The sequence below is a fragment of the Lipotes vexillifer genome, unplaced genomic scaffold, assembly GCF_000442215.2.
Source record: "Lipotes vexillifer unplaced genomic scaffold, Lipotes_vexillifer_v1.1 scaffold70, whole genome shotgun sequence".
In the NCBI taxonomy this organism is placed as follows: Eukaryota; Metazoa; Chordata; class Mammalia; order Artiodactyla; family Lipotidae; genus Lipotes; species Lipotes vexillifer.
This window is the reverse complement of record NW_006789896.1, coordinates 1,469,660-1,485,202: the sequence shown is the minus strand read 5'-3', so window position 1 is coordinate 1,485,202 and position 15,543 is coordinate 1,469,660. Positions and strand designations below refer to the sequence as shown.

General features: G+C 43.4%; 1 protein-coding gene across 2 annotated transcripts in view; it reads right to left on the bottom strand.

Annotated features, from left to right (window-relative positions):
• Positions 1 to 2,891: 2,891 nt before the first annotated feature.
• PDPR (pyruvate dehydrogenase phosphatase regulatory subunit) overlaps positions 2,892 to 15,543 on the bottom strand; it is a 38,637-nt gene continuing 25,985 nt past the window's right edge. Inside the window, exons 10-17 of one of the 2 annotated variants that reach the window (XM_007462945.1) lie at positions 14,771 to 14,926; positions 14,256 to 14,389; positions 13,736 to 13,884; positions 13,142 to 13,254; positions 11,660 to 11,754; positions 10,154 to 10,243; positions 4,589 to 4,771; positions 2,892 to 3,531 (exon numbers count right to left, since the gene is read on the bottom strand). In XM_007462945.1, coding sequence (XP_007463007.1) covers positions 3,127 to 3,531; positions 4,589 to 4,771; positions 10,154 to 10,243; positions 11,660 to 11,754; positions 13,142 to 13,254; positions 13,736 to 13,884; positions 14,256 to 14,389; positions 14,771 to 14,926 — 1,325 coding nt within the window. In that variant the 3' untranslated portion in view covers positions 2,892 to 3,126. The remainder of the gene's footprint in view (positions 3,532 to 4,588; positions 4,772 to 10,153; positions 10,244 to 11,659; positions 11,755 to 13,141; positions 13,255 to 13,735; positions 13,885 to 14,255; positions 14,390 to 14,770; positions 14,927 to 15,543) is intronic. The other variant, XM_007462944.1, reaches the window with a different exon arrangement.

The window sequence follows — 15,543 nt, the reverse complement described above, 5'->3', positions numbered from 1 at the left end:
CAAAAAAAAAAAAAAAAAAAAAAAAAAGGAACTTGTAGTTAATGCCTGAAAGCCAGCCAATGCAGTTGTTTTACAGAGGCAGAAATCAAGGCGGAGGGGTCATTTCTCCAGTGAAGCAACATCACTTTAGGAAGCTCCTATCATTCCTGCCACATACATGGTGGCAGTGGGGAGGGGTTAGCGTCGCAAACGCATATGCAAAGGCAGGAGAAAGCTGAAGAGTTATTTTTCACGTTGAGTTACTTTCTTGGAAACAAAAGCCTAGGAAAGAAGAGATACAGCTAAAACTCTCGGTCTGTACAACAAGGAGGTAGAGGCCAGGGACAGCACACCTCCTGATGAGAATCAAACAAGTGACTTGGTGCTACTCCTGCAGAAATGAGAACTTTGGGGCCAAAGTGAGACTGGGGTTAATCACTGGGCTAAATGGCATCTCTTGCATTCGGGGGTACAGGGCCTCCTCAGAAATGCACTAGAATGTAGCGGGAACTGTTCAGTTTTCTCTCCTGGAGCTTGTCCTGCCCATGCAGTGCTATGTGACTAAAGGACATCAAATTGTGCTATCCAAGCAGGTAGATCTTGTCCATCCCTTTTTACTCTAAGAACTTTCTGAAGTAGAGCTTTTATCACAGACAAGAAATCGTCAGTGTCAGTCACATGACCATGGGATTTACATGTGGCACAAGTAGCTAGGGGCTTATCTCAAGAGAGGAGAAGGCTCACAGGAGACTTGCAACCTTGATTCTCCATCTGTTTTTGTGTTTTTAGGTTCAAAATGATTCTTCAATTGCATATGCTGAGAAGATTGTGGAGCCCCTCTCCCAATACAGCACAAGTGGTGATAACAGATCATTTCAGAGAGAAGAAAAAAGTACCAACCATCTAAAACGAGTCCAGATACTCTCCAGGGAGAGGTGAGTTGTCACAGAAAGCAAACACATGCGGTCCCAGTGCCCAAGTCGGGGATGACACAGAAATGAAGATGTTTTGATTGTCAACTAAGCTTGAGGCAGGAAAGAGTCACCCCCTTCCCTTTAGGACCAAATAGAGAAACCTACCAGATTCATATTGCCTATATTTGAATGAGCCAAAGGAGACTTGAAAGATGAATTGTAAAGTGCTGGGAAGATAAATATGTAAGTTTCAGTGCACTCAATAAACAAGTGATTTCCCCCCAGAATCTTAACATCTTGTCAGAGTCTTAGTGTGACCCCTCTTTATGGACAAGATGTGATATATGCATAAATCTAGATTTTCTTTTGGATTCAATCCCAGATAACTTTCCATTTATAAAGACGACATTGCAGTGGTGTGCATGGGATACCTTTAGTTCTACGTCTGTTTCCATCTTCTTGGGTCAGTCGGCTCCCTGCTGGTAACACCTGCATTGTCCGGTGCCAGTTTCCTGCTCTCCCAAGTTTCACAGCTGCTGTTCACTACTCTCCAGCTGGGCAGCACCTCTCCTCTTTGCCTAGAAGCAGCATCTCTCAGCTAGTTAAATTCACATTTGCACCAAAATACCAAGGCCCCCCGACAGAATTCTAATCACATACTCCCTCATTAAATCAATGAAGACCTCATAAGAAGGTGGACACTAAAGTCAGTGATCAAGTGAGTAAACAGAAATCCCAGAGAAATGCCAGAGCAGGCAGACACCTGAGAATTGTAAGCTGCTCTAATAAAATGAAAGGATTGTCTCTAATATACTTAAAGACCTATCAGAACTAATGCATCCAAGATACCAAGATAACAAAGGCTATGGTTAATTAAAATCTCTAGCAGCCATTTGTTTGCAAGGGGAAATTAAGTATGGGGATGGATACCACAGTCTGTGCATCCAAGTTCCACCCTAATAGAGACACTGCTTAAAAGTGTGCAGGGCGCTCTTACCCCGAGTTACCTTCTATTCCAGAAGATGTGGAGAGATGTCTAGAAAGATAAACAGAAAGCAGACCTTGGGCTCAGGTAACATACGCTCTCCACACTGGGAACTCTCAAGGGACCCAAGTGGGTCATCTCTGTGTTGATCTGTGTCTTTTGTGCAGGGGAAGCAACCCTGGGGTCCCAGTAGCTCTCTTCAACTCAGCGTGGCCACAAGGTTTAGTTACTCAGCCAGGATGCTTGTCCTGCCTCCCCTGTCCTCTTCTAAGGGAGAGAGCGTGCACTGAGCCAGTGGGCCTCCTGTGGAAGGGACACATGAGGCTGAACTGAAAGTCACATGCGCTCGGAGAAGAGGAACATCAGGTGGGGTGACTGAACTGTGAGTAGCTGAAAGAAAAGCAGCACTGTTTCATAGAACACTCAGCATCGTTGGAGCTTAGTTTGAGGTCAGACCCTTTCAACTAGGAAAAGCAACACTAAAGGCAACATGGTCTTTCCCTTTCAAACACTGTGGCTTATTTGTTTAGTTGGTTAAATAAACCACAACCCCCCTCATTATAGAGATTAGCAAGAGATGAAGAAAATTATAGGCAGGTGGCCCTAGCCCAACAGTCTGATAACTGGGTCAGCAGGGAGGCCCAGGATGGCTAACTACTTATCTGTGCTAAACCCCAGGTAACGCCCACATGATGCCTCTCATCAGCGAGGCAGATGGTCATCCTCCTGGTAGAGGTATCAGGGTGCCGACCCACAGCACAAAGGGATGGGAGAAGGACGTGCCTGGCTAAAAGGCGTAAGCTGCTCCACACGGCTGTATCACACAGACAGCAGCCAGCCAGAATTCACAGGTTACTCCGAGAAAACTTAGCCCCCCACAGAGAGGGACTCTTACCCTGAGGCCTGCACACCACAAGCCTCCCTTGCTTCAAGACCCAGCATTAAGTGAGGCTGTCACCCACTTCCACAAGTGGAGTCTGCCTCTGTCCTGCCTTCCTGTCCCCACAGGAACCTGAGATGGGGGGAGGGATGACCAGCCCAGAGTGAGTATCAGGAGATGGGAAACTGCAGAAGGAGGGAGAAGATGGAGGGACAAGAGAGGGTGCAAAGGACAAGTTCTAAACGCTTAAAATTGTATCAAGGAGATAAGAGGTGGGAGGCAAAGGTTAAAACAAGAAGAGGTATGGGATCAGGAGGAGGAGCTCCTAAGATGACTAGAAGGTGGGAAGGTGGCAGGACTGCCTGGCATTACTTCCCGTGCAAGTCACTGAGCTCCACATCATCCTTTCGGCGCTTATGGGTGAAGAGGGAGGTGACCGGGTAGAGCTTGGCCTTGGCCTGGAACCGGTGTCCTGCGATGTCAATCTCATATTCTCCCCGGTTGATGAAATCTGCTGTCACCACCTGCTCTTCTCTGGTGTCCTCGGAAAACTTGTGCACGAAGCCCAGGCACACGTGGCGCTCCAGGGTGTAACCATACGCGCTGCTGGTGGTCTTGCCCACATACTGCCCGTTGCGGTAAATGGGCTCCCCCCACCAAGGCCAAAGGTCCAGGTCTGTGTCGTGGTCGTCCAGGATGAACATAGTGAGGCGTTTGTACACCCCGTTCTGCTTCTGCTGCAGCAGGGCATCTCGCCCAACGAAATCCATCCCCTAGGAAAGAGCACAGAGACAGCATCACCGCTCGGGACCTGGTGTCCCTGCAATGGGCTGCCCACTCCCCACCACACCCCTGCAAGCTCTGGAGAACGTGTGCTTCCCCCATGCGGAAAACTGCATTCACAGTATGAAAGACACCTGCAGAGAATTCTTGTAACAACACAGGTACGCATCACTCTCTCTTCTATTTTATAAACACATTTCAATCGCGAGACCACACAGAACAAAAATAGGAAGAAAAACCAACACTTGAAAATGCTTGCTAGAATTATTTTAGAAAAACAATGTTTTTATATAATCTCAACCAGCAGTCCATGCATATATATCTGTATTCTATGCATAAATATTTACATATGCATATGTCCAAAAAAAACAAACTCTTAACAATGCGTGTCACTGAAAAAAGAGCGATTTTTTCTTTATCTTTTTCCCTATTTTCCAAATCTAGTATTCTTTACTTTTATATCAGAGGAAAAATAGTTACCTAATTGCTCAAAAAGAACACCAGAGATTTACTATACTGATAGGGAATGGCTGCTAAGATATTTTAAGTGAAAAAGGCAAGGTGCAATGCAATATACCAAGTATATAGTATCCAACCACCAAGGTTAAGAAAGTGATGAGGGGAAATTGCACTGCATGGAAGCTCTCTACAAGGAGAGGCAGGACACTGCTGCTTCTGGTCAAGCTGGCAGTGGGACTGGGTGGGCTCAGAGGTGGGAAAGAACCTTTTCATCCTCTTGAACGGTGATTACGAAAAAATCAGGCAGTTGAATGTAAAGTGACTCATTTGTACATGTGGCATATTAATGAATTACCACAATCAACTCAAAAAAACTGCCCAGAAAGCACTCAGTCTAAAAGAGAACAAAGTGCCCCGAACAAGTGTTGTCTATTTATGATGTTTCCATATTAAGTGTTTTATCTCATAGATACATTTTGAGGTCTCAACACCTATACACTTTTCCTCCCACCTCAACTCTTCCTGTTCTCATGCAGGCTCCCTGCTCAGGAAGCTGAGGGCAGAATGGAGTGTGCACAGGTACAATACCTTGTCTAACTTCACCCGAGACTCTCGTCCGCATTCCAGGGGTGTGGTGAGGGTGTTTAAATCCTGACCCCAGAAGGCAAAAAACTTTTCAATTCGGAGACTACGAAGAGCATAATACCCAGCATTCCGGATTCCATATTTCTGTCCAACACTCATCACTTCGTTGTATACATGCAGGGCATACTAGAGGGAGAGACAAAAGGTCAGTAACCAGCAGACCTTCAAAATTAAACACGGAATCTGCCTGATGGCTGACACTGTTACCTGGACAAGGGAGAAGGTTATCTACAATCCTCAGGAACCAAAGTGCTGCAGCCCAGGCTTAAGCTCCACGAAAGCAGCACCTTTATCTTTTTACTTCTCTAAAATGTCTAGGATCTCAGTATATAATAGTAACTCACAGAAGCTCTCTTACCACTCAGTAAACGACCAGTCTCGTAACTGCCTCTCAAACAGCCATGCATCCTCCACTGGCTTTGTTCTCTTGCGCCAGTTCCCTGAACTTGGTCCTTCCCTTATGCAATGGCCTGTGCTGTGAAACTGGTGTTACACATAACTCTAGACATGCACACACAACTCTGATTTGTCACACGGATTATGGCATATCTTAAGAGACCCAGAGTGAGTCACAGAGGACCCCAAAAATCAGAGCTCTCCTACCCGTGTCCCACAATATCCAGTCTCTCATGTTGTTTTGTTTGTGGTTCCAGACACGTTTAAGTATTACATAACTTAAATGAACAGAAGTTTTCCAAATTGAAAGCAAATACTCAAATACTCTGTTAAGTCTAAAGCCCAACAACAAACTACACTGTTTACTTTAAAAACTGTAAAAGTAAAACAGAAAACAGGAGAAATGAGGAAGACAGATACTGTATCTCACTTATATGTGGGATCTTAAAAAAAAAGACTATTGTTTAATAGTTGTGTTTTGGTTTTATTGTTTAATAGTTGTGTTTTGGTTTTATTGTTTAATAAAACCAAAATAGCAACTAAACTCACAGACCAAGAGATCAATTTGTGGTTACAGGTGGGGATTGGAGGAAGGTGGTCAAAAGGTACAAACTTCCAGTTATAAGGTAAGTACTAGGGATATAATGCACAACATGATGACTAGGTGACACTGCTGTGTGATAACATATGAAAATTAAGTAAATCCTGAGAGTTCTTCTCATCACAAGGAAAAAAAAATTTTTTTTTCTTATTATTGTGTCTATGAGACGATGGATGCTAGTAACTAAACTTATTGTGGTAATCATTTCACAGTCTAAGTCAATCCATTATCCTGTCCACCTTAATCTTATACAGAGATGTATGTAAATTATATCTCAATAAAACGGGGGGGGGGAGACAAAAAAATCTGCTTCACTGGTATCGCAATTCTTTATCCTGGCAATATATGTTGCTCTATAAACTGCACTACTGCAGCTGAACAGGCATTGACTAAGCAGACTGCTGTGATCAAGGCAACTTTAGATGTGGGAAAGGGAGTCTGAGCTATTGGGTACAACACAGCCTGTGGTATGTGTGTAAGTGAAACACTGCAAATAGCAAAGGTGGGTGGAGGAGACCATTGGAGACTGGCTGGGAAAGTGAGTAAGAATGAGCTGTATCTCGGGCGGGTTCAGTGTCTCAAGCTGAATGCTCCGTACTTGAATTAAGAAGACAAAGGTTTAAAGCAGGTGAGTAGTCTTGGGCTAGAGAAGAGCAACGCGAAAAGTGGGTCCCCACTACTTATTTTCTCATTAGATGCCAGGCATTGAGTGTGAACAAACCAATCTGCTTATCTGCCACCATGCTTTGGAAGGCAGCTCCTCAGAGACAAGTATAAGCTTCTTGAGGACAAAAGCCAGCTTGAAAAGAACCCAAGCAGTGCACAAATTACCTCTTGGACTCACAGAAAACCATAAAAATGGGACCAGCCCAGGAAAATGCGGTAGGAAACAGGGCTTCTCCCTCCTGACGGGCTTGGCTGATTAATGACCCAGGAGCAGGTGGTAACACCTCAATGACCATATGGCACTTCAGTACAGGCAAAACTTATCAGCTACATGCATATTAACTCTTCTCAAATCATGAATAATTCCTTCACCTTAATATTGTTATAATACTTTTGAGTGTGGAAAAGCAGATAAAATTTCATGGGCTGGTAAATCTATGTTTCATTTAATAATTAAAAGGAAACCTAACACCATGAGTAGTATGACTAATATCAAGAACATGGCGAGGTTGTAGGTCACTGCTACTTGTCACAACTGGACAAGGGAAAGAAAATGCAGGAATAAAAATTGTTAAGAAACAAAAACTATTATTGTTTGTGTATGGTAAGACTGAACCCTGGAAATTCCAGAAATCAACTAAAAAACAGCTATAAACAGTAAGATAGTTTAGGAGGGAAACAGGTTAAAGCATTAATATACAGGGAAAAAAGCTTTCATAAATCAGAAGACACCCTTCCCATTCACACCACCACCAAAATATTCATATAAATTTAAGAAATGTATACATGAAGAAAACTTCAAAATACCTCTAAAGGTCACTAAAAAAAAAGAAAGGTATATTTTGATTGTAAGATTCAACAAATATAAGAATGTCAGTTCTTCCTAATTTACAAACGTAACACAATCCAAAAACTCAGGGTGTTTTTTGTTTTAACTAGATGATTATAAAAGTTTATAAGGAGATCAGCTCAGTGCTTTGTGACCACTTAGAGGGGTGGGTTAGGGAGGGTGGGAGGGAGGAAGACACAAGAGGGAAGAGATATGGGAACATATGTGTATGTATAACTGATTCACTTTGTTAAAAGGAAACTAACACACCATTGTAAAGCAATTATACTCCAGTAAAGATGTAAAAAAAAAAATAAGGAAACAGGAATTAGTCTTTTCCAGAGTTTTCCAAGCTATGAGGGAGCATAAGCATTACCAAGTATTAAAATATACAATAAAGACTCAGTAATTAAAACAGTGTGATACTGGATACACAAATAGAATAAAAGTCCAGAAATAAATCTAAATATATATAGAAACTTAGTATGTGACAAAGGTAGAATCTCACATCAACTGGTCATCCATGTTAGAAAAAATAGTTTGATCCATAGCTCATCAAGTGTACCAAGAGACAGTGCAAAAGGTTGGAGCATTTAAATATGAAAAAACAAAACACACAAACCCATAAATAGCAACAACACAAACTAAAAGCACCAGAAGTGGAAAAAATTTTTAACTCTGCAGTGGGGAAGCCCCTTCTATGTATTAAACTCTAGAAGCCACAAAAGATTCATCAATTCACCTATAAAAAATTTTTTTTGCAACATATGAAACATTTCCATAATAAAAAGTAAAATTTAGAAAACCCTTCTGGGACTTCCCTGGTGGCAGAGTGGTTAAGAATTCACCTGCCAGGGGACACGGGTTCCATCCCTGGTCCGGGAAGATCCCACATGCCACAGAGCAACTAAGACCGTGTACCACAACTACTGAGCCTATGCTCTAGAACCCGTGAGCCACAACTACTGAGCCCGCATGCCACAATTACTGAAGCCTACGCGCCTAGAGCCTGTGCTCCACAACAAGAGAAGCCACCACAATGAGAAGCCCGTGTACCGCGATGAAGAGTAGCCCCCACTCGCCACAAATAGAGAAAGCCCGCGCACAGCAACAAAGGCCCAACACAGCCCCCCCCAAAAAAAATAAATAAGTTCATTAAAAAACAAAGAGAAATCATGTTCATAAGTTAACACGACTGATTAACAAAGATAAAATATATATATATATAAACCCTTCTACGTGACAAAAAAAAACAAGACAAACTGGAAAAAAAATTTACAACTTAATAGTAAGGACTGGCTGGTTGATTCAGAGAATGCCTAGAAACTGGGGGGAAAAGACCAATAATTCAATACAAAAATGGACAGAAGATACTGCCAGGACATTCATTCATGCAACATTTATTAAGCGTTTACTATGTGCCAAGTATTTCTCTAACTGCTGGGGATATAGAAGTTAAACAAATATCCCTGCCTTTAGCAAACCTACATTTAAATGGGTAATGTGATGAACGAGATAAAGAAAATACATATTCTATGAGACAGTGGTAAGCACTCTTGAGAAAAATGAAACAGGGAAGGAGGCTAGGGAGGAGGGGGCCAGAGACTGCAACTTTAAATGGTCTCTTCAAGAAGGTGAGGTGAGACTTCCCTGGTGGCACAGTGGTTAAGAATCCGCCTGCCAATGCAGGGGACATGGGTTCGAGCCCTGGTCCAGGAAGATCATACATGCCGTGGAGCAACTAAGCCCGTGCACCACAACTACTAAGCCTGCACTCTAGAGCCCATCACTCTAGAACCCGTGAGCCACAACTGCTGAGCCCCCGTGCCACAACTACTGAAGCCTGCACGCCTAGAGCCCGTGCTCTGCAACAAGAGAAGCCGCCACAATGAGAAGCCCGTGCATCACAACGAAGAGTAGCCCCCGCTCGCTGAAACTAGAGAAAGCCTGCGTGCAGCAACGAAGATCCAATGCAGCCAAAAATAACTAAAAAAAAAAAAGTTAGGTGTGGGGACCTCCCTGGTGGTCCAGTGGTTAAGACTCCGTGCTTCCACTGCAGCGGACGTGGGTTCAATCCCTGGTTGGGGAACTAGGATCCCACAGGCCGTGCGGCCTGGCCAAAAAGTTTTTTTTTTTTAATTAAAAAGAACAAAAGGTGAGGTGTGAATAAGACCTGAAGCAGGTGTGGCTGTGAGCTTGGGAGGCTTTACTGGGGGGAGGGATATGCCAAAGAAAGGGAAGGGCAAGTGGAAAGGCCCTGAGGCAGAAACATGTCCAGCAAGGAGTGAGAGGCAAGAAGACAGGGTGAGATGAGGAGCAGCAGTGTGGAGGAGGGTTGGCAGAGCTGTGTGCGCCCTGCAGATGGGCTTTTACTCGGAGTGAGATGGGTTTGGACAAGTAGCTTGATCTCTTGCATGAAACTGTACCCATCAGCCCAAAGTTTGACAACTCTGTGTGCTGGTACAAGCAATAAAGAAAAAGACACTCTTGTACACTGCAGAAAAGCACTAGAAACCCTATAAATGTCTATTAGTACCAGACTGGTTAAATAAATTACGATTCAACTATATAATGGCATACTATATGTTTTCATTAAAAAATAAAGAAAAAAGAAGAAGGAAGCTCCTTCTCTTTAGGTACTGGCAGGGAAAAATCTCTAAATTGCTAAGTAAAAAAAATCAAGATGAAGAACAGCAGTAAGCCTCCATTTGTGTTTCTAAAAAAGAGGGTTATGAATACGTCTTTGAACTTGCTTCCATATGCACAAAAATCTCTGACATGATATAAACTAACAATTATATCACTGGTGGTGGCTGGTGGGAACTAGTCGGGTGGCACTGAATACTTTTTAGAGGTTTTTATTTTTAGACCATGTAAATATATTACCTACACAAAAAAAGTACATAACTTAGCTAAAAACGTTAAAATCTCTTTAACGCAGCCTACCTCAGTGACCAAGGCCCGGTCAGACATGGCGCTCTAACCCTGCCAGCACCCATCCTCTCGTGGTTCTCACCTCTATAGGAATGTAAAGCATGAATCCTGGCTCTCCCGTGTGAGTCATGCTCATCACCCGGATCCCATTTGCGTAGCCCACACTCATCTCCTGTGGAAACAAAGGGAGAAGGTCATCATGGAAACTCATTAGGGGAAGTGGGCCCCTCCATGTTTGTTACAGGAATGAATGCCTGAGGCAACCCCTCTCATTAGCTCTGTACCGTGTTGGACCCTAATGGAGATACATGTGAATGAAAATTTCTTCCTCAAGACAGTCTGTTTCCAGGCACTGGGGTCATTAGGAACAGAGCACAGCCTTTCCAATGCTCTTCTCACGAACAGCCCCAGTTCAGGAGTGCCAGCCAAGCTACTGGAGGGAAGTGGAGGCAAAGTCTTTGATAAGCATGAAATACTTCTTTTTACAAAGTCGTGCTCAAGATTTGTTTTAGTCAGAGACGCCGGGAGCAATAAAGACCAGGCAAATGTGTTCTCTGGCGGACCTCGCAGACAAGTCCTGGGTACCTGCCCCACAGATGATGCCAGATGACCAAAGAACACTGTTCACCTGCTACCCTGGGGGAAGAGGCTGGCCTTCTCATGTTCAAAACGTGTTTCCAGCAGCTCAGTTACCCAAAAGGGGCCCCTGACTAAATCACCGTTCCTGCAATGGGAAGTGGTAAGTCCCAGACAGCCCTAAAGCAGACTGTTGCCACGAGGAGCAGGCATAGCAGCACAGTACGCTGTAGGCGCACGCATGTGGGTTACTTCTTCAAGGAGCAAAGAACGTACTGTGACAGGGTCTGCTGCCAGCTAACAGTTTCCTGTTGCTTTAACCGTGCCATGGAGAAAAAGGAGAGCTGTAAAATCACTTAAGAGGTGGATCCTAACTTCAGTTTGAACTTCAAAGAGCATCCCATCAGTAACTGTCCCGAAGCTGCTTGTTACAGGTTGCCAAAACATGTCTGTCTGGACCTCTCTAATCAACCACTTCCCAGAGAGTGTGTTCAGTTATCATTCCTTTTATTCAGTTACAATTTGTTTCACTCAGCTCTAGTTGCCAAGTATAAGAAAGAAAATTTATAAGAAAAAGAAAATTAAGTAAGTTGTTTAGGGATTCACCTAAACCATTTCCTACCTGAAGGTGCCACATACACAGAAGTTACTTTGTGTATGGAAAAGAGGAAGCACTGCATGGAGAGAAGGGACCTGACCTTGACTGGCATTTTCTGGCATCCACGTCATAATACTATAACTTAAAAATTTAATCTACATCTACAGAAATCAACAAATATATAGAACTGATATTCAGAGATATTAGGTCTTCAAAGATATCAATGTTTATTAAACAAGAAGAACATGAAGATTGAAAAATAAAGAAATGGATTTACTCAGTCATTCTGTTTGCTTAATAAAAGTCAGAACACACTTTGTGGGTATTAACACCATAGTGAGAACATGTAATTGCCATCTCTATAAAAGAAATATTCCCTGCTTATTTAAAAACTAGAACTTTACTAGTACCCACCTTGCAAAACAGACTTGGGAAATGGTCTGGAGTCATAGGGGCATAGGACAACTCAGACAGCACATCCACAGCTCGAGGACCAATCAGATTGAGGGCTAAACGGAAAAGAACAAGAGATGTCTGGCCGCTCCAGGTGAATAGCTGAACCAATGGGAAAGGTCTGCTCTGGACTTGCTCAACTATGGCCAGGTGTGAGTGGCAAGACCATGAAAATGTCCATTTGCTTAGGCAATCCTAGGGTGGACCTTGATTCTGGCAAATACACTTCTCCTGACAGGGCTGCTTAATGCTGCTACTGACTCCTGGCATCTGACAGCCTGGCTAGTGTGTTGCCTCTTCCTGGGTACAAAGGAAGACGGGTACAAAGGAAGACAAAACTCCACAGCCTCCTTTGCAACTAGATTGGGATCATGAGGGCAGGGGATAGGAGCCCACTCCTGGGGCTGGCCAAAACCCCCCTGCACAATTCCTGTTCCCTGGGACTTCCCTGATAGTGCAGTGGCTAAGACTCCATGCTCCCAATGCAGGGGGCCCGGGTTCGATCCCTGGTCAGAGAACTAGATCCCAGATGCCGCAACCAAGAAGTCCACATGCCGCAACTAAAGATCCCGTGTGCCGCAATGAAAATCCTGCATGCCTCAACTAAGACCTGGCACAGCCAAATAAATAAATTAATATTTAAAAACAAGACAAAACAAAAACTCCCATTCCCCTCCTCTTCCCAATGTGGCTACATGATGGAAAAAGCCCCAAACCCAAATCAGTACCAGGAGAACCCTGAGGAGAGCTGCCTACCCAGCCTGGATTCTGTCACATTTACGACAGCACCTAAGCTAATTACACATCAAATACTCTTAAATGGACTAGAAAATAGGCTTGCTTCAATAAGCTTCTATAGTTTTCTAATCTGGTAGCAAGAAGGTAATCATATTTGCTACCATGATGAACTGAGGATGAGGGCCTGGTGGAGGTGAGGGGCAGGGGTTCATTGAGGGTAGGGAGGGATTAAAGCTGGAATCAGGTGGCAGAAGAGGAGGGGTTGCTCCCTGAGAAGACTGCTGAGGAAGAGATAATACAGAAATTATCTATCCTTAAAAAGTATTTACTCATTAAAGAAAAAATAAAAACTAAGGGGAAATTTTGAAGAAAATAACACTTAGGTAATAAATATAAAAATACTTTAATAATGAGTCACTCATTCATTCAACAAATATTTGCACTCTGATATGCTGGCTGTAGGAGATACAGCAGTAAACAAAACACAAAGAAACTGAAGCACTAACTCATTCACACTTCACTTATAAAAACACGGGGAAGCATTAGAGATCAATTTTCTATGACCAGGAAACTCTTCCAAGATTCTAATTCTGACACTCATTTTTGAATATCAGATATAGAGAAGGCAAATGGAGAAGACAGATCTGGATCACCTTCGATCAGCTGGCTTTTCCTCGCTCAGCTGACTGCAGAGAGCCCCCTTACCAGTGTATTTCCAGGTGACGTCCTCCAGAATCAGATTGCTGTCTTCTGGCATGTATTTCTTAAGCCAGGCCCAACAGTGGACCTGTTGGTCGGTTGGAGAAATCATGAAGAAACTGAAAGTGAGACCCAAAAGTAATCAAAACCAGGCAGCAGGAGAATGATCAGGAAGCAGTAAGTTCTCAGCTAGTTTCAAAGCAACAAACAGAATACTGGTGAATGATCTCTTAGCTTTTAGGGAAGGCCAACAGCACATACTTCTAGGATATACCACATAATGACAAAACAGAAGATTCTGGCTTTCTGCTAGTGCCAAGAAATTATACAGACCTACTAACATAAGATAAGGCATTTTTCCTCAATAGAGTAACTAATTTTTCCACACCAAGTTTTACATAATCTGGTGGGTTTCTTTTTCTTTTTTTCCTCCTGGTGCTTTTAGTGTGTGTGTGTGTGCTGGGCTGCTAATGAACTGGCCATGACTTAATGAAATGTTTTTTTGTCCTTAGTGTTATTACAGTTTCCTGGAGAGGTGAGCTGAGTGCTCGGCTCCGCCACAGCCATTAGGCGGAGGGAGCAGAGTGGCAGCCGGCTCACCTGCGCTTGCTCAGCCGTGCTATGCTGCAGTCATTTTCGTACCCTCCGCCCTCGTTGAGCATGCCGGTATGCACGATGTGGCCCACGGGCACGTCAAGGTCATTGGAGAAGAGGTATTGGAGAATTTCTAATGCCTGATCCCCGGTGGACTGTAGGGTTAGGGAACGAAGCAGAGAGAACAAACATGAGAACCTCTGGCCGGTAATGCGGCCTGACAAGCAAAGTCACTTGCGGAGAAAATTCAATTAGCCGGTACTCGTGCAACAGTATTTGCAGATTTGCTCCACTGCAACGAGCTCCAGAGAAAGCTAGCTATTGATTCTAGTGTCAAATGAGCTTCTGCAAGCAGATAAAGAACCAGAAACAAAGCGCTAAAAATTCGAGAAAATGTTATAATACAGGTGAAACACTAAAATATATCAGAGTTCTTAGTCTGCTTTGAAGTGACAGATGAAAAACAAGAGGCATTCAATAAATATGCAAGTTTCCAAATCTGTTCTTTTGGTTCCCAAATACTTACTGTTATTTCAAACTTTGTGAAAGAGGACATGTCAATGACACACACAGCCTCCTTACAGCACTTGACTTCAGACTCCACAATCTCAAACCAGTCTGGCTTGTAAAAAGTCTTGCTCTGCTCCAAGGCCAACAGGTCTACAGGACAGAGAAAACCAAAGGAAGACAGAAAAGGAGGGGACTTGTACTGGTGAGTCTCCTTCATAGATTAGTAGAGTATAATAGGTTTTTATTATTTATTCTCCTAGGAAGACAAACTAGCTATACACATTTAAAAACAAGGTTTACTATTCTTAAGACAAAAAACCCCCCAAAAACAAAAAGTGAGAACATGCCTTCTTACCCAAAAACCCCCCAAAAACAAAAGGTGAGAACATGCCTTCTTACCCAAAAACCCCCCAAAAACAAAAGGTGAGAACATGCCTTCTTACCCAAAAACCCCCCAAAAACAAAAGGTGAGAACATGCCTTCTTACCCAAAAACCCCCCAAAAACAAAAGGTGAGAACATGCCTTCTTACCCTTGTCTGGTGGCACAAAGTACTTTGGCCTCTCAAATCCATGTTTCTCCATCCACCTGGCTCCTTGTGCATCCAGCCGGTCATACAGAGGAGATGTGCGTAACTGCCTTCCTGTCTGGAAGTCCCAACGGGGAACCTTCAGATCGTACAGCAGAGCTAGAAGAGAGAAGAGCAGTCTATGAAAGCCCAAGGCACAGAGCTGAGCACCAATATCCATGGGCCTCTGGAGTTGCTCCTATTCAAAAAAGCATGCTTTCAGGCTGCTGTAGCCTAATTTGCCAAACAGTACCCAGTGTGACACAAATGTTCCAGAAGAAAGGATCACATTGCAAGAGCTGGTAACGCCCCTCCACAGACTTACATAGCTGTGAGTCACATAACAACTCTAGATCTTTGTTTATAATTACTGTTCCAAATTAGTAGGTAGAAACAATGGGAGAGAGGTCAGAGTTCTAAACCTTGTTAAGCTCCCAGCAGAGATGAAGGTTATGTCTACACAGGACACAGGTGGTTACAAAGTGTGAAAAAATGGCACCTGATTCTTTCCAGTGCCTGTGTTGTTGGAGTCTCAGACCTGTTACACACTTTTCCTAATATTTAGCCATTTCTGAAGCAAAAGGGCACACAGCATACCTTGATTTGGTGGTTCTGAAATCTGACAGGTTGCAAAGTATTGTCCCAGTGACATTATTTACATAACAAAGGGAGGGTCAGAATTCATTTCTCCTAATGTCCAATCTGCAACAGTGAATAAGTAAAATATCCAGAAAGAG